The 19,502-nt window shown below is 37.1% G+C and overlaps 1 protein-coding gene across 1 annotated transcript; it reads left to right on the plus strand.

Annotated features, from left to right (window-relative positions):
- The first annotated feature begins 14,806 nt into the window (after window positions 1-14,806).
- On the plus strand, window positions 14,807-15,863 carry TAAR9 (trace amine associated receptor 9). The gene has a single exon (XM_054493010.2). It carries the CDS (start codon window positions 14,820-14,822, stop codon window positions 15,861-15,863), a length of 1,044 nt encoding a protein of 347 aa, XP_054348985.2. The 5' UTR covers window positions 14,807-14,819.
- The last annotated feature ends 3,639 nt before the right edge of the window (window positions 15,864-19,502 follow it).

A 19,502-nucleotide genomic window follows, 5' to 3' on the forward strand; every position in this document is an offset into this window, starting at 1 on the left:
GCTGTTGTCTGTTCTATTTTTATTTTTCCTCTTTTTCTTTCTTTCCTGGGTTTTATTAGGAATTTTTAAATGATTCTATTTTATCTTCTCTATTGACTTATTATGTGTATTCCTCCTAAAAATTATTTTTACCTCTTTAAAAAATTAACCTAAATCTACTTTCAAGTGAGGTATTTGCAAGGACATTATAACAGTATATTCCCAAATCCTTGTTCTCATTCCTTGTGCTATTGTATATCACTTTTACATATACTATAACACAATATTTTTTTAAAAAATTGTTATAGTCATTCATCTTTTAGAGTAACTTAAGAGAAAAAAATTTTATTTTACCTTTACATATTCCATTTCTAAATCTCTTCAGTTCTTTGTGTAGAGCCAGGTCTATGACCTGTATCATATTCCTTCTATCCAAATAATTGTTTTTCTACTTTGAGTGAAAAGGGCAAGAAAAGCAAGAACCTTAAAGAAGATGATTTGTATTTATGGCACAAACATTTACAAAGTCTTATTAAAATCATAAACAAAGTGAAAGAGAATGACAAATGAAGAGAAAATGCTTGCAAGCTCTAATACAAATGTTTTACATCCTGTTATAAAGTATAAGATAGACAAACTTCCTGTGGTAGGTGTTATTGACACTTCAGCCAGGTTCCCTTTGACTACCTCAGTAACCAATCCATAGTTGCTGTGAGTAATCAGCTAAGCACCAATCACAGCTACCTTCTTCTCTAGAAAATTGCCCTTGGCCCAAGGGAGCTGCCCCACCGAGAGTCAATATGCACTGACTCTCCCCAACCTCAACCAGTGACAAATTGACATCAGTCCCTGGACTTACGTTGGAATTAATTCTGTGGTGCAACTTGTGCTCCAGAGCTTCCCTGTGGGATCCAACCAAAAGTCTCCAGCCAAGACCACAGTCTTTCTCAGAACATGCTGTGGAACCAACTTTTGTTACTGCCCTTCTCCTGTGAGAATTCTTTCCAAATTCTCCATTCTGAGCCTGTTTCTGCTTCTAGAGAAACCAAACCAAGACACCACACTAGAAAACTTAGCAAAAGCTCATAATAGACAATTCACAGAAGTCTTAGTCCAAGTGTCTTGAAAAATAGACCCTAAGGCAAAACTTTACCTACTAAGGTTTTACAGTAATCCTACAGCAGCAAGAGCAAAGTGTTACAACAAGTTTAGCCTAAAGCTGCCTCCTTACGTATTTTAAGTTCAGCCTAAAGGTTTCTCTGTACATCATGAACTACAAACAAGTGGAGGTACAGATCATAGCCTACACTTGTACCAATCACTGAGTTTTGGCCAAATGTAGCTAACTGTTTGAACCGTGTTCAGTTAAGGCAAATGCGGGGCTGTCACCAATCCAGCTGTTTTTGTGCTTACTCCTATTTTCTGTATGTCACTTTCCTTTTTTCTGTCCATAAATCTTCTTCCTCTACGTGGCTGCACTGGAGTCTCAGAATTTACTCTGGTTTGGGAGGCTGCCCAGTTCACGAATCTTCTTGGCTCAATCAAATTCCTTTAAATTTAATTTGGCTGAAGTTTGTCTTTTATCAGATGGCATCAGAAATTGGATCTAAAGTAGAGCTTCTAACGACCCCCATGAGCACTGCGTGACCAAGGGAGGTACCCGCTGGACCCATTGTGTCTGTTGCTCTCTCAGAGTAGCTAGAGAATATGGTTAAGTTCTCGCTCGGATTCTGAAGCTCCACAGATTTGTGTTTTGAACGCTCTGAGTTTCTTTGAGCAAATTTCTGATCCAAGCTGGATTTGGAAGTCGCGACAGACACTGGACTGGGTCCAAGATCAGAATGGATCCCGTAATTAACTGGCTTGGATCCAGTTAGAGGTCTGTCACATCTGACTTGGTCAGAAAGAAACTGATAGTAAATGGCATAATTGCAGGGGGTGTAAAATTTGGCTTTTGGAAATTTGCAGGGATTTTTGTGTTCTACCCGTTTGTTTCATTTTCTTGTGTGCTTAGATAGGAAAAGAAATCAGTGGCTAAGTTGGTCAAGGGAACCTGAGAAAGCCCAATATTTCAGGTAAAAATGGAATCTTTAATTTCTGAAGAGCTGAATTCCTTCCAGCTTACACATTAGGCCCCGGAAGCAGCAGAGTCTTACAGAAATGGCAAAATCTTACTAAAGATAACTTACAGTAGAACATTCCAAATAACACTACACTGAAGTGCATTTGAAAATGTGGGCTCCCAAATTAGTCTCATCTATGGATGCCTATTGATATGCAGAAGCTTCTAATAAAATTTCAATTTTTTATTTAAAGACTTTACAAAAGCCAAATAAAAAGGTTAAGCAACTGATTTTTTAAAAACTCAAATCTACTAGCCTTTTGGCTTAGTTACTATGTCAATCCAAAGGATATAGACTGCAGCACCAATTGGCTGACTTTGGGTAAGTAGTGGGGTACATTTTGCCTGGAAACCTGGATGGGTTTGGGTTCAAGGCCCAACTTAGGAAAGTCAGAGTCCCTGGTAAGATGTAGGGGGTTAGAGGCTCTCCCCTCAGTAAAGTCCTTCTTTGTTAAAAGTAGATTTGGCACTATAGGGTGTTAACGGCTATTCTCTCTGGATTAATCTGCCTTGCCCTTTTTGTTAATGACAATGGGTGACCGGATTAGGCAAGGACAGGACCATGGGATACGGGAACTTTTCCCTCCCCAAAGGGGGAAACTTGAGAGCTCATGGGACTGGCAGAAAAGATCCCTTTGTGACTGATGAGTGGCTGACTGAACTTTTGATTCAGCGACGCTGCAATGGGTGGGTCTTTCTCTGGCTTCTCTCAGCTCCTTGCCTTCCCCACCTTGCCGCAGGCCGTGCTTTTCTCCCTTTCTCTCCTTTCTCTTTTTATCTTTTTTGTTACTTGGGGCAACTGTCTGCTCTTTCATCATTTCCAGAGACCACATGTTGAAACTCCTGGTCAGAAAATCATTCCAGCTGACTCTGAGTGGATCAAAGATGACAGACAGGGCCCAACCGGGGGCAAGTTTGAACCTTGCCAGTTTGATATTCAGTGCTAGGCAGAGTGGCTAATGTCTATGTTTTGCCACGTGTATTTTACTCTGGCCAGAATGGAAAATATTAATTCAATTCCCCCATGCAATCCCTCAGGTGGTATCTTACAAAATTGAGAGGCTTCTGCCTGTGAGTCCATGAAACCAAAAAAGATGATTTTCCTTTGTGTTGCAGCTTGGCCTCCAGGTCTATGGTGCAGCCAGCAGGGTCACTAGGGCGGCTCAGGGAAAGGGAACCCAGAAACGTGGCATGCCAGCAAAAATGGTAAGGATTTCTTACCAGTCAGACTTCTGGCCTCTCTGTCTCTTTGCAAACCAGTTGTAGGAACGGTAAAAATCACTGTCTCCTCTGCAAAATTTTAATTAATAAGAAAAAAGATTCATGAGGGTAATCTTAAACTGTAGTGAATCTGGTTTACTTTGTGCTAAGAATTTTTCTTCAGTGTTGTTCTGTCATAAAAAGAGGTCCTTAGGATAGAATGTGGGCCTAGGACCCCCATAAACTCACTGTTCAAGCCAGCCTGGCAAACTGGTCAGGTACACGCTTTGCTGCAATGGCCTGAAACAAAAAAACTAGTTGAGATTTCCCTCCTATCTTGTTTTATGTCCTTGGGAGCTTCACCCTATAACCACATGGTGGTAGTTTCTCTTGGTCTCTGCCATCCAGGAAACAGGAATTTTGGGGTTCATATCATAGTTAGCTCTAAAAATTATTTTAATCAGTTAAAAGCTATTGCAAGCTCAAAAGTGACTGCTTTCAGCTCCTTCTGGGAAGAGCAATGGAAACTGCCCAATGCTTAGCTTGGTGGCTAAGGAGTTATCTTTTCACAGTGGTGGCCAGGGCTCAATTCCTGGCTTAGGGGATGAGTCCTTTCTTATTCGATATCTCTGTGACTTTTGCCATTTATTGAGTCTCTTCCCCTTTATGAACAACTTCTGACTTCCCATCTTGAATTTTCCTTTCTCTGAGCACATGGGAGGTTACCTTTGGTAAGTTCAAAAGCCAGAAATATTTTTTGTTTGTTCTGGCTAGAGTCTGGCAATAAGATATTTGGTTAAAAGTCAGCCTAATTAAAAGTAGATATTCAAGCTATAGGTATATTTGAGAGGCCCTCATGGTTTTTTCTATTCTTGGATCTTGTTTTTTTCAGGAAAACATTTTTTTTTTCTTTTCAGCCATTTGAATTGTTTTTCTTCATTTGTCTCCTTGCCACTCTTGATGCACACATGAGAGGACCTTTGGAAAGCCTGGGACTCCTTGGGAAAAACAGGAGGTGCCACCGACCCTGTTTTGGGAAAAACCTGTTTTCCTCATGAAACCCCAAGAATTAAGGCTAAATATACTTTTGGGGATAGCTAATGTCAGTTATGGGGGAATACATGGGTCTTTGCACATTTGGATCAGAGAAGCATGCTCTTGTCCACCTAGAAGGTATGGAAATGTCCCCATCCCCCTGCCCGCACTGAGAGATGACTCCCATGGGAGATCAGTTGATTCCCTCTTTTTATGACTCCCATGGGAGATCAGTTGATTCCCTCTTTTTTGGGTGGGGGGAAGGATCCAGGATCTGGTATAAAAATAAGACCCTTAATTTTGGGAATCTCTTTTGCCCTCAGGATGTGCCTGCTAATTAGGCCCTAGAAACTGATGTCTTCCTAGCCCTGTTTTTCCAAGGACTCCACTCTGAAGCCAGTAATCCAATTAAGAAATTTGAAAACTGGAAAATGAAAAATCTTACCAATACTGGATCCTCCTGTTTTTCTGTGTATTTATGTGTTGTGTGTGTGACATTTATAAATAAAAGAGCTCTGATTAATTAGCTCAACAATAATAAGCACTTAAATCAATATTTTTTTTCAGAAAAATAAAAACTGTAATGCCTTTTACTTTACGTGACTGTAGTAGGCTTTGGGAAATAAAGAGTTTTAAATACTATTGGTAAAATAAAGATAGTTGGTCTAAATTAGGCAGGTCAGACATTAGGTTTGCTAAATTCTTTAAGGTAATAAACTGCTTCTTTAACTTTTGAAAATTGTTCAACGTACCTGCTTTGGAGCCATTAGATTCCAGATAAGGTCTGGAGACATGTGGAGTTAGTCAAGCCCCTGGCTATGTTAAAAAAAAAAGTCAGACTTTATCTGTCTGGGGCCCTAGGCTTCACACTTAGTACATAATTAAAATCCACTTAGTAGGTTTTTCACCAAAAATAAAAAGCACTAAGAGTTAACATTGTAACATGCAAATAAGACTACTGAAAAAACAGTTTTACATGCAAGCTGTGTGAGGAAGGTGAAATGTGCTTTTGATAACAGATTATAAGAAAACATGGGAATGTGTGTGTTTTCTTTTTGTTGTTCGTTTTCTGTTTGCCAAGATTAAAGGGCTAATGGACTGTTTTAAGTTAGAAAGGATAAAGCTGAAGGTTCGAGCATGTTGTGGACGGTTTGTGAAAAATTAATCTTGTAAAAGAAATTCTGTGTGTGAACGTACTGGCTAAATTTAAAGGGGTATTATACGGTTTTTCCATAAACTGAACATTGGAATAAAAGCACAGCAAGGTTCTCTTAAGAGCACTGATCTCTTTAACAAAAGTTTGTAAAGAGTTATTAAAGGTTTATGAAAATCTCACCTTATGGTCAAACTGATTAAAATAGGATAGATTTGTCTATAAGATGTTATTAAAAATTGGGGTTGACATTAATAGTACACTAATGCAAGGGTGAAATTTGGCTTTCTCTCTTGAATAAGACTTTCATAGAATATTAAAGACAAATGAAAGATTTTTGTTTGCCTTTTGAATAAACCACAGGAAAAAGAAGGAAAAGAAAAGAGACAGATTGTTTGGAAAGCTAAGTCTTCCCTCTATCAATGAGTAAAGGTTTTTGCCCCCTTTTTTTTTTTTTTTTTTGAGATGGCGTCCAGGCTGGAGTGCAGTGGGCGATCTCGGCTCACTGCAAACTCCGCCTCCTGGGTTCACACCATTCTCCTGCCTCAGCCTCCCGAGTAGCTGGGACTATACAGGCGCCTGCCACCATGCCCGGCTAATTTTTTTGTATTTTTTTTAGTAAAGACAGGGTTTCACCTTGTTAGCCAGGATGGTATCGATCTCCTGACCTCGTGATCCGTCCGTCTTGACCTTCCAAAGTGCTGGGATTACAGGCGCGAGCCACGGCACCTGGCCAGGTTTTTGCCTTTTTAAAGATTTCAGGTAATAATTTTGGCTAAATGAGTGACCCGTGGTGACCTGGAATTCTATTTTATAATAGCAAGTGTTTTAAACTTTTAACATATTTGACAGTCTTCCTATAATCAAATTTCAGCTTCAAAATGGTCTTTTCTGACCTCTAACTTTGGGATGCAGCAGAGAGCCCCTGAAGCATCCCAAAAGAGAGGTAAACAGGATTATTTGACATGTTAAGTTACATGGGAAGCATTGTCAAAATAAAAAATAATGTTTAACCCTCTTTAGGTTATATTTTAGTGAATGTTATTAATATGTGTTCCAAGTTGAATGGAATATCTAAAATTCTAATATGTCCAAGTATATGCTATCAATCATAATTATGGTTAAGTTATTGCAGACCACAGAAATTACCAAATTTCTTTGTCAATTGTGTCTTTATCACTGTTTAGTCATTTCCACAGTTAATTGTTTGATGCTGATGCAGTTTCTGGAAACTTCACAAGCATGGAAAAAAATCCGAGAATACGGTGTCTTTTAGGAGGTTCAGGAAATGATGGAAAGGACCCTCAAAAGCACCTTTGAAAGCAGGTTTCTTTTCTTTCTTTTTTTTTTTTTCGAGACTGAGAATCGCTCTGTTGCCCAGGCTCGAGCGCAGTGGCATGATCTCAGCTCACTGCAACCTCCACCTCCTGGGTTCTGCAGGGAAGGGAAAGAGTAGAGTAGAGAGTAGCCATACGTTAAAGTATTTGGCGTGGGGCTAATTTTAAAACAGATGTTTCCGTTTGGGGCATTTACCTGTTTAGCTTTGGCGTCCCCTCGTTTGATCAACCTAGTATTGTTCAGATTGACCGCTAAGGGGCAGCAGAGTATGGGAAAATAAGAGGGCCATAAACTAGACTGAAGCTGTTAACCTTAAAAATAGTTCAGCAATAAAGAAATGCCCAGAAATAATGAGTAATATATCACAATCCCCTTTATATTTTTACCTACAACTTTAAAGATCTTATTTTCAATCATCATAATTTATGATATTGTTAAGTAAATTATTTCTAAATTATGAATAAACTTTCCTCAAAAATTAGTATTTGAAGATACTTTTTAAAAAAAATTAAGAAAACAATCATGACTTAATATTTCTTCTGATACTGATCAAGAAGTGGAAATTTTTTTTAAATTGTTGAACAAACCATTATATCAATTGAACTCTGTAAGAATATTAATTAGATTTTGGTCTAGAAAGAATCTAATAATAGAAATTTCAGAACCTTTACTATATGATATGGTTTGGCTGTAACCCCACCCAAATCTCATCTCGAATTGTAGTAGCTCCCATAAATCCCTATGTGTCATGGGAGGTACCTGGTGGGACGTAATCGAATCACGGGGGGCAGGGCTTTCCTGTGCTGTTCTCATGACTGTCAATAAGTGTCATGAAATCTGATGGTTTTATAAAGAGAAGTTCCTCTGCACACGGTCTCTCTTGCCTGCTGCCATGTAACACATCCCTTTGCTCTTCCTTCATCTTCCACCATGACTGTGAGGCCTCCCCAGCCATGTGGAACTGTGAGTCCATTAAACTTTTTTCTTTTATAAATTAACGAGTCTTGGGTATGTCTTTATTAGCAGCATGAGAACAGACTAATGCATTATACCTAACTTGTTCCATAAGTCATAAAGTAAAATACAGCATCTTGAACAATTTTGTTCAGGCCATAGTGCAGGATTGTAATTATTTGACTTTCATGTGACATAAGAAGAGCAATTTCATTTCTTTACAATGATATTTGGTAGATACCTGACACACAGAAGATTCATAATAAATAACCATTTCCTTAACTCTTAGTTCCCTGGGTGATTAATTGTGACATATAAGATTATGGCCCCCAAATAAATCTCTCTAGTCTTTTCAGCTCTACACAAATCTATCCATTTATTGGACAGTCCTCAATCTGATTGTTCAAAGGCATCTCAACATCAAAACATGCCAACTGGAAATCTCCTCCTCTTCCATCCACTACCCAAGCTTTTTCCTCTACCAGCTTATATAGGCCAGAATGTAAGAAATGATCCTGGAATTTTCATTTTTTCTCATCCACAACATCAAATCCATTTTCAGATTGTTTTAGGCAGAAATTTAATCTATTATAAAGGTTTCAGGAAGACCCCATAATTTACAGGAAGATATAAGAACCCAAGACCATGGGAACCCACCTGTTGTATCAGCATGACCTAGATGTGAGACATGGAGTCAAAAGATAAAATTTTGAAGCTTTAAAGTTTGATTGCCCCACTGGATTTTGGACTTGCATGGGGCCTACAGCCCCTTTGTTTTTACCAATTACTCCCATTTGAAATGGGTGTATTTACCCAATGTCTGTACCCTCATTATAACTAGGAAGTAACTACCTTGCTTTCAATTTTACAGGCTCATAGGCAGAAGGGACTTGCCTTGTCTCAGATGAGGCTTTGGACTGTGGACTATTGAGTTAATGCTGAATAAGTTAAGACTTAAGGGGACTATTGGGAAGGCATGATTGTTTTTGAAATGTGAGGACATAAGATTTGGGAGGGGCCGGGGTGAAATGATATGGTTTGGCTGTGTCCCCACCTAAATTTCATCTTGAGTTGTAATTTCCACAATTCCCATGTGTCATGGAAGGGACCTGGTAGGAGATTATTGAATCATGGGAACGGTTTCCACCATACTGTTCTTGTGGTCGTAAGTCTCACGAGATCTAATAGTTTTATAAGGAGTTTTTCCTTTCACTTGGCTCTCGTTCTCTCTTGCCTGCCACCATGTAAGACATGCCTTTCGCCTTCTGCCATGATTGTGAGGCCTCCCCAGCCACGTGGAACTATGAGCCCATTAAATCTCTTTTTCTTTATAAACTACCCAGTCTTGGGTATGTTTTTATCAGCCCATGAAAATGGACTAATACACTTGCACATGTACCCTCTGAATCTAAAATAAAAGTTAAAATTGTATATAAAAAAGAGTGACATGTTTCTGAGAATTTCTCAGAATTTTACTTTCTGAGGAAAGTAAAAATGGGTTTAAAGGAGCTGTTAATCATTATTATTTCTTGTCAATGAAGACTGGTGGTATTTCTGCGTCTGTGCCCTTCCTAGTTAATCAATTATATCTGTAGAAAACATTTCTGTTGCATTGATCAGAATTTATTTCAAGATTTTTTTCTTAGGCAATTAGGCACAAATGTAACAGACTGTAGCAAGTCCTATAACTGTATTTTTTCACCAGACCAGTGTGCTTGGATTCTGTCACATCCTCTTTTTCTTTGTGTTAAAGGATTCGTGAAGATGATGATTATAGGAAAGAAGTATTTTTCGTAACTACTCTTGCTTGTTAAACAGTCTCAGAGAGAGGGCTGGGTTGGGGTGGGGACAGTGATAAAGACAGGCAGAAATAAGTATGTATGTGTATGCTTAATGGATAGCGCTGCTTAAAGGAGAACTGTATTTTTAAAAATTTTGATGACTAGAAGTATTTGGCAACAGGCAGAAAACACTTGTTTAAAATTTACAATTAGTTTCCTGTCTTAGAAAACAGAGCATCAATACAGCTTTGGAGCACAGACTCATCTTCATTTTTGCAGGGAAATCAATAGAATAGCAAATATGGCCATTCAAATATATTGCAATTTTACACTTTTTGTTATTCTCAGAGAAATAGTGAAGTTACCAGAGATACAAATATCGACATTAAGTCTTCCACTTTGGCAGTGAAATTGTAGCATTATATTGAAATGAGACTGCATCTGAAAGCTTTTCACGTTGGGAGTAAGCGTGTTGGGGAAAGCAGAGGTTAATTGAGGCAGAGAACCTGAACCACAGTTTGTAGAGTTTTACTTGGGTGTGGTGGTGGGGGTTTGTGAGCAGCTTGCACAAGATGATGAATGGACAGGATATACTAAACACTCAGTTTTTGAATATTGCTTTTTGTAAAAGGAAGTTTTTATTTGGAAATAATTTTAAAGCTACAAAAATTTGTGCAAGATTGTGCAAAGCACATTTATATTCCCTTTATCCAGATTCACCTATTTGAACTTTGCTCCGTTTGCTCTAACATTTGTTCTCTCTCTCCATCTTTATCCCTGTGTATGTACTGTGGCAGGAAGTCAGGGACCCTGAACTGAGAGACCAGCTGGAGCTGCGGCAGAGGAACATAAATTGTGAAGATTTCATTTTAATGTGGACATATATCAGTTCCCAAAATTAATACTTTTATAATTTCTTATGCCTGTCTTTACTTCAATCTCTGAACATAAATTGAGAAGATTTCATTTTAATATGGACATTTATCAGTTCCCAAAATTAATACTTTTATAATTTCTTATGCCTGTCTTATTTTAATCTCTTAATCCTGTTATCTTCCTAAGCTGAGGATGTATGTTACCTCAGGACCACTGAGATAATTGTATCTAACTGTACAAATTGATTGTAAAACATGTGAGTTTGAACAATATGAAATCAGTGCTCCTTGAAAAAGAACAGAATAACAGTGATTTTTAGGGAACAAGGGAAGACAACCATAAGGTCTGACTGCCTGCGGGGTCGGGCAAAAAAGCCATATTTTTCTTCTTGCAGAAAGCCTATAAACAGATGTGCAAGTAGAAGAGGTATCACTAAATTCTTTTCCTAGCAAGGAATATTAATATTAAGACTCTAGGAAAAGAATTGCATTCCTGTGGTGAGGTCTATAAACGGCTGCTCTGGGAGTGTCTGTCTTATGCAGTTGAGATAAGGACTGAAATATGCCCTGGTCTCCTGCAGTACCCTCAGGCTTACTAGGGTGGGGAAAAATCCCACCCTGGTGAATTTGAGGTCAGACCGGTTCTCTGCTCTTGAACCCTGTTTTCTGTTAAGATGTCTATCAAGACAATATGTGCACCGCTGAACATAGACCCTTATCAGGAGTTTCTGATTTTGCCCTGGTCCTGTTTCCTCAAAAGCATGTGATCTTTGTTCTCCTTTTTGCCCTTTGAAGCATGTGATCTTTGTGACCTCTCCCTGTTTGTACACCGCCTCCCCTTTTGAAGTCCTTAATAAAAACCTGCTGGTTTTGCGGCTCAGAGGGGCATCACGGTCCTACCGATATGTAATGTCACCCCTGGAGGCCCAGCTGTAAAATTCCTCTCTTTGTACTCTTTCTCTTTGTTTCTCAGCTGGCCGACACTTATGAAAAATAGAAAGAACCTACGTTGAAATACTGGGGGCAGGTTCCCCCAATAATGTACAGTTTTTTTTGGAGTCTTCTGAGAGTAAGTTGAGGCCTAAATATTTCAGCAATTTAACATTTTTTTGTTTATACAAGGACATAAAAATCAAGCAATCAAAAATTTAACATTGATAAAATATCTTCACCAAGTACCACCCATATTCTAATTTTGTCAATTGACCTAGTAAGGCACTGCATTCTAGGATCACATACTTCTTTTTTTTTGAAACAGAGTCTTGCTCTGTCACCCAGGTTGGAGTGCAGTGGCATGATCTCAGCTCACTGCAAGCTCCACCTCCCAGGTTCACACCATTCTCCTGCCTCAGCCTCCCAAGTAGCTGGGACTACAGGCACCCGCCACCACACCTGGCTAATTTTGGTGGGTTTTTTTTGTATTTTTAGTAGAGATGGGGTTTCACCATGTTAGCCAGGATGGTCTCGATCTCCTGACCTCGTGATTCGCCTGCCTTGGCCTTTATTCTGGAGAATAAAGTCGCCTTTATTCTGGAGAAGTTCTTTAGGCTTTTACAACATTAACATTTTTGAAGAATATAACCTCAACTCCCACTGCCCTCCACCCTTCTAAAAATAGGATGTTTCTCAACTTGGGTTTGTTTGAAATTTCTTCATGATTAAATCCAGGTTATGCATTCCTGACTGGAATACCATGTATAGTATATTTTGTGCTTCTCATGGTATCTTATCCAGAGGCATACCCGGCCATCTGCCCTTCATTGGGGATATTAATTTGGATCATCTTCTCAGGGTCTTGTTTGATGTCTGCATTATATAGCTACTATTTTTTCTTTTGCAGCTAATAAGCAATTTCTGGGAAACACTTTAAACCATATAAATACTACCTGATTCTCATAAAACTCCACCCCTCCTCAATTTAGCATCTAGTGATGATTCTTGCCTAAATCAATATTAATGTGATGGTTCCAAAACAATAATGTTTCAAATTTATTCTCTCTTCATATGTATCAGTTGGCACTTTGCATTCTATTGTAAGAAAGAGTTTTCATTTATCATCTATCTATTGATCTATCTATCGATCTATCTATATCTATCTATCGATCAATCTATCGTTTTATGTATATCTGATTAGTGTGGCATCATTGATTCTTTTTCAATGTTTTATACTTTTTATTCCCCCTGATTATATAAGGACTCAAATTGTCCCACATTCAGTCAGTAGGAGCTCATTTATGCTAGCAACATCGTTCTTATGAAATACCCCAACATTTAAAAAAATCTTCCTTAATTTTTGGCATCAAAATGTGTTCCAGTTTCCTCCTGTACTTCCTTCCCTGTCCCGTGCAGGAATGAACCATTTATTTGAATAAGAAAGAAGCCCTAGTTGCTCTTACTGGATGAAGGTATTAAACACCAAGATGTGGGTCTTAGGGGTGCTCCTTGCTACTCAAGTGTCTTGGCTTCCAGGAATGGGCAAGTTTTAGGACACTCTAAGAGACTGAAGGCTGCTATTTTAGGGCTCAAGTATAAAAAACTGAGGAAAGTGGTCACTATCTTTTGGACAACAGCATCCTCAATTGGGTATTAGTGAAGTGGGGATTTTTAAAGTTTAGGAAAATAGCACTCTTTAAATATACATTCAGAATCTTAGGCAAGCCACCATGTATGTGGCAGTGGTGGAATTTGTTTAGCTATTTTGAGAGCAAAACAAGAGATGTGGTGGACCTTATCAGGAGACCTGGGGAATAAGAGGAGAACATAGGGGTATGGAATGTGATTTTATTTGGTAGACTGATTTGTGTGCACATAGATGCACTTTTCTGAGGAATCCTAGGAGTAACCAGGAGACATTTTGCAAGGAGGAGATTAAGTCTTGTGCCATCAAACTAGTGACGGCTCTGGTAAGAATGAACTGCGAAATAAAAGTAAAAATAAATTGATTTAAAACTCATAGATCAGTGAAGCCAAAAAATACTAGAGAAACCTGAAAATACCTGTACACACACCTGTACACACACAAACACACACACACAAAATTTAAAATTAACAGACTAGTGAAGCCTATTACCTAAAAACTGTAGCCTTATAAAGAAAAGCTCAGTCCTCCTCAGAGAGTTACAAGGAAAGAGTAGCCATTTATTTAGGAATGTATTTGACTTATGTGTATGCATGTAACCTTTTCTAGGAATCTACACTGTCAACAGAGCCCAGACCCACGGCATAGGGTTAATGCCAATAAAAGTAGTTCAGTCTCTAGCTCAAAGATTAAGATTCCGATGCAAGGTTGCACTTATTCATGGTTAAATAAAGTAAAACTATTCACTGTTGTTAGGTGAACTCTTTAAACCTCCTTAAGACCATATGCCTCAGTATATGAACAGACTCATACACCTAGAGAAATCAAGTTGGTCTCTATTTGCACCTTGGATGACTCAGCATGAATCTATTCTTCAAGGATATGGCTTATCTAAAAACAACCCTCCGGTCCACCCCAGTTTTTGTCTATTCTTCTGTGATAGGTTTAAAACTACACCGTTTTTCTAAGGATGGGAAGGTAAGATGTTAGGTGAGTTATTGCTTATTTTAATTATTAATTTTAGACATCTAACACTGCCTGTTAGCCTGGAAAATACTTTACACTGACTAATATCAATTCAATAAGATTTGTTCTCTAAATCATCTCAAGCTGTCTGAATCATGAAAGAATATAAAAAGAAAAACACAAATTCTGAAAACATAAGTAGTAGAAGAAATGTATTCCTAAAGTAAGTTTAAAGCTATTATGAGGAGACTTTTCCTTAATCTTCACACTCTATACCATAGGGATTTTGAAGGTATAGTTTGAAGGAGATGTAATTTACCTCTTCCTTCATGAATAAATGAAGCGTAGTTTGTCATTACTGCTAAAGTGCTGCTCAGGGGAGATAATGTAAGAAATAAAGCTCAGCCTTTGATAGCCTAATTACTTCTCAACTGTGGTGGTTACAGATGAGATTTTTCAGAAGGTAAACTAACACACAAGAAAATAATTTTTTTAATGATTGGTCAATCATATATATAAATCTCATTGGACTAAGTGTATTGCCAGCCATTTATTTAGGAATATATTTGACTATATTTTTAATGGCTTTCTGCAACACATTTCCACTCTAAATATATTAAAATGTGAATGTGGGAACACTTTTTAGAAAGATCAAGAGGTTCATATAGTTAATATGGAAAATATTAATATGGAAAAATATTGCTAGAAAAATCACGAACTTTTATCATTTTAACTGGAGATATTTTCCCCTCCTAGAAGACTTTGAAATTGCTTCCTTTTAAAAAAATTTTTGAAAGCAGGAATTTGAGAACTTTAAAATAGTTCAAACAAGAAAGCAATGGTGAACAATTTCTCCCAAGCTGAGGCTGTGGAGCTGTGTTACGAGAACATGAACGGATCCTGCATTAAAACTCCTTACTCACCAGGTCCTCGAGCTATCCTCTATGCCGTCCTTGGTTTTGGGGCTGTGCTGGCAGTGTTTGGAAACTTACTGGTCATGATTGCTATCCTTCACTTCAAACAACTGCACACACCTACAAACTTTCTGATCGTGTTGCTGGCCTGTGCTGACTTCTTGGTGGGAGTCACTGTGATGCCCTTCAGCACAGTGAGGTCTGTGGAGAGCTGTTGGTACTTTGGGGACAGTTACTGTAAATTCCATACGTGTTTTGACACATCCTTCTGTTTTGCTTCTTTATTTCATTTGTGCTGTATCTCTGTTGATAGATACATTGCTGTTACTGATCCTCTGACCTATCCAACCAAGTTTACTGTGTCAGTTTCAGGGATATGCATTGTTCTTTCCTGGTTCTTTTCTGTCACATACAGCTTTTTGATCTTTTACACGGGGGCCAACAAAGAAGGAATTGAGGAATTAGTTGCTCTAACCTGTGTAGGAGGCTGTCAGGCTCCACTGAATCAAAACTGGGTCCTACTTTGTTTTCTTCTATTCTTTCTACCCACTGTCGCCATGGTGTTTATATACAGTAAGATATTTTTGGTGGCCAAGCATCAGGCTAGGAAGATAGAAAGTACAGCCAGCCAAGCTCAGTCCTCCTCAGAGAGTTACAAGGAAAGAGTAGCAAAAAGAGAGAGAAAGGCTGCTAAAACCTTAGGAATTGCTATGGCATCATTTCTTGTCTCTTGGCTACCATACATCATTGATGCAGTGATTGATGCTTATGTGAATTTTATAACTCCTCCTTATGTTTATGAGATTTTAGTTTGGTGTGTTTATTATAATTCAGCTACGAACCCCTTCATATATGCTTTCTTTTACCCATGGTTTCGGAAGGCAATGAAACTTATTGTAATAGGCAAGGTCTTAAGGGGTGATTCGTCAACAACTAATTTATTTTCTGAAGAAGTAGAGACAGATTAAAAGTGTTACTGTAGAGACCTCAAAACTAACTTGAAATTAAGGTCAAGTGCAAAAATAAACACTTGGACATAGAGAGGCAAGCATGATCATCTGCCAAGTTGGAGGACAATACATTCAACAGTTGTTCTAAAGCATTTGTTGTCTTCATGTATTTTGACATATTTTAGATTTAGTGATAAGTGAATACGATTTTCTGATTCTTTTCCATTTAGCATTCTTTTATGGTTTTCTGGTTCCCTACTTTCTTCTCTGCGATTCCTACTCGTATCTTCAAATATTTTCAAGTTTTGTAGTTTCTCCCACACTCATGATCAGTGTTCGGCTGTCCAAAATACACAAAGGGGAAAATAAAGCTCCTGCTTTACTTATAAGTTAGATTCTCTGAGGACAAAAATCTTTGATGTATATCTTGCTTGAGAAGTAGACACAGGATTATAAATTCTTGAAACTTTCTTTTAATATAAAAAGACTTTATAGAGAGCTGGAATGTAGAACTTTCTAGTGCTCAGAGATCATCTGAAAAACGCTTGAGCGCTTTTATTTTCTGAACCATGGCAGTTCTTCCTGATCATTTTACAAAGACTGTGTTAGCAAAGAAAATGTTTAATGATTGTGTGAATACACACTACATCTTACTTTTGGATAATATAATTTATTATTGTGGAATAAGCATGTGAACAAAAAGATGGTTTCTGTAGTTCTTTTTTTAGTAATTTTGAATAAAATACGATTTTTTAAAAGTCAATTCAAATGAGCAGTTTTTCACTTTTGAGTTCTTACTTTGAACCAGATATTGTATTTGGCATTGAAATTGTATAAAGCCGAGTAATCCAAATATAACCAAGGATTGTTTCAAAATAGCAAATATCCAAATTGTTATTATACACTCTAGGAACAGCTTCAGTTTTCCCATCTGATTATACATTTCTCAATCAATATAAATTTTAATTCTTTTTAATTAAAAGTATACATCGAGTGTTTCCAGATACATTCAAAATTTGAAAAAACAAATAATAAAATGGTTTCCCTTCTCAAATCCCTGAATCACTGCCTGAAATCTTTGTTTAGGTAGCTGATTTTCCCAGACAATTCTGTAATAGGTTTGTTTTATAAAATGAAAAGAAAAAGTAATGAGTAAACAGAGCTACACAAACATTACATGTCATACATTTTATAGATGAACCAGTTTGGAAATACTTTACACAAGATTAAGCTGTTTCATATTTGTGTGTTAATACCTTTCAAAAAGATCAGAGACTATTTAGGAGGAAAAAAATTAAAGGTAAAAGAGGACAAAAGGAAGATGCAAGTCTTCATAGCAGGGTACCTATTTGTGGTTCAGATAATACTGTCAAGGAACAGCTTTATTGATCAACTTTCAAATGCTCACAGTTAAGGTCCCATATTCTCCTTCTTTAAAAAGGAGCTCAAGAACTTGGGAGTCAGGTAATGTCTTTATAGAAATGTGAGTTCCTTCCTTCAATTGCAAGTGTGAACTTACATTGACACATTAAAAAAAAAAAGGAAAACAATTTGGGGGGACTTTAAAAATATATACCGTTCCATTTACTTGTACTATGTAGAGTGTAATCTTTAGATGAACTGATTACAGAAATAAATACTGTACAGTGATATTTCTAAGATCTTATCCACATCATAGTGGAGAATACACTTCCAATCTACTCTTTCTTGTTTATTTTCTTTTCCTCTTCTTGTAGTGCTTAAAAAGGAAGTATTTTGATCAAAAATTTATTTTCCCGAAAACTAACTAGACTGCTAATGCAACACCACTCCTCTCTTCTACACATCATTTATTTATACAAATAAGCTATAAACTTCTTCACCAGCTGCATACCAAGCTGCTGCAGGGCTGTGGATATATTTGGAACAAAACACATTGAGGGTGGAAATAGGCTTCACTCAGCAAGACTATCTGCAAGTAAAATCTGACTTTGGAACATACTGCTGAGCTTGTTCTCAATCCTGGAGCACTGTGGTTCCAAATTGTCTGCTTCAGCCAACGGGAGGTTGCAGAACTATTGCAAAGAGGTAATTAATCCACTTATGTCCCAAGTGGAGGCTATATAAATACTCTTACGTGTATGTACTATTATAAATAATACATGTTTATTTTTATTAATAAAATGCATATTTATTTAACAGCATTGCTGAATTTATAGTAACTTTTGTTCACATGTGTTTTCTCAATTATCTGATACTAAAAGGACAACTACTACATTATGTGAAGCTCTTCGTGCTTTTTAAAAATATTAAAATAGAGAGTTCAGACATAGAAAGTTATAGAATAATTGCTGTAGTTTGCCCCTGTTAGAGAAACTTTATCAATAATTTAGTGGCAGGGCTGTGAATAGTCCATCAATAATTCATTGTAATAGACCATCACGATCACCTAGCTCTTCTCAGAGAGCTGTCAGTGTAACTGGCTATTACTGAAACAGAGTTTCTTCATTTATTACTGATGTAATTGATGATTAGCTGGATTTCCTGAACTTCTCATGTGTTTGCAACCTTTTAAGATGTTATATTTATTTTTCTTCAGCTATCATGCCCTTGACTTATGTTTTCACTATTCATTTTTGATACATTGCAACCTATTTAAAGGTCAGTCTTAAAGAATGACATTTCAGAATTGCATTTGAAAAAAGCAGGAATACACCAGCGATATTAATTTAAAAATCAAATTATTTTGAAGTGAGCATTAAAAGCAACAGATATGCCCTTTGACACACAAAAGGTATTCTGTTTACTGTACCTAAAAACTAAGTCTGTTACAGTACATCAGCAATAGTTTTTAGATTATTTTCTGCCTGTAGACAGATATATTCCTATACTTTATAAATCAAGTAATTTGATGTTTTCTGACTATATTAGTCTGTTATGTACTTTTCGTTTGCTGGTAACTCTTTGTTCACATATTTCAATACTTAGCACAGTGCCTTGCACTTATTAAGTTCCTAAAGATATTTTTTACGCAAGAACAATCAATTCTTTTATATTTCTACTGATCAAATAATGATCTATTAATCTTTTATATCTGAAAAATTGGCCATTCTCTCCTTTATTTGGCTTGCTAAAATAGAAAATGCTTAATAATCAATGTTTAGGAAAAGTCCAACTTTAGTCTATTGAAAAGGTTTGTTTACCCCAATCACTAAAAGGTAATTTTTTATTTAATAAGAAAAAGTGCGAAAGCATGTAAACTTGCAATATTGAGCTTCCTTACCTTACCTAAAGTGGAGATTCATGAAGTATATGATATCTCAGAGATTTACTGTGAGGATTGTAAATGTTAAGCTTTTTGAAAACATACACCTTCTTTTTCCTGCAAAGACTGCATACCATGCAGTATAAAGGTTCAGAGTGAGGTTCTAAAGCCACATTACCTGGGTTTGAATCTCATCTCCATCACCTGCAATCTCGGATAAGTCACTTACCCTTTGTAGATCATAGTTGCTTACCTATAAAGTGGATATGATTATGGAACTTTCTTATTGAGGTTTTATGTATTAATGACAATTATGTAAAACACATCTGCAGATTTTGGAGACCAGAGTCAATAAGGAAACCACTATCACATAAAAATTGTTTGTTTTATGTTTTATAAATGTTTTAACAGAA

The sequence above is a fragment of the Pongo pygmaeus genome, chromosome 5 (assembly GCF_028885625.2).
Source record: "Pongo pygmaeus isolate AG05252 chromosome 5, NHGRI_mPonPyg2-v2.0_pri, whole genome shotgun sequence".
NCBI classification, from domain to species: domain Eukaryota; kingdom Metazoa; phylum Chordata; class Mammalia; order Primates; family Hominidae; genus Pongo; species Pongo pygmaeus.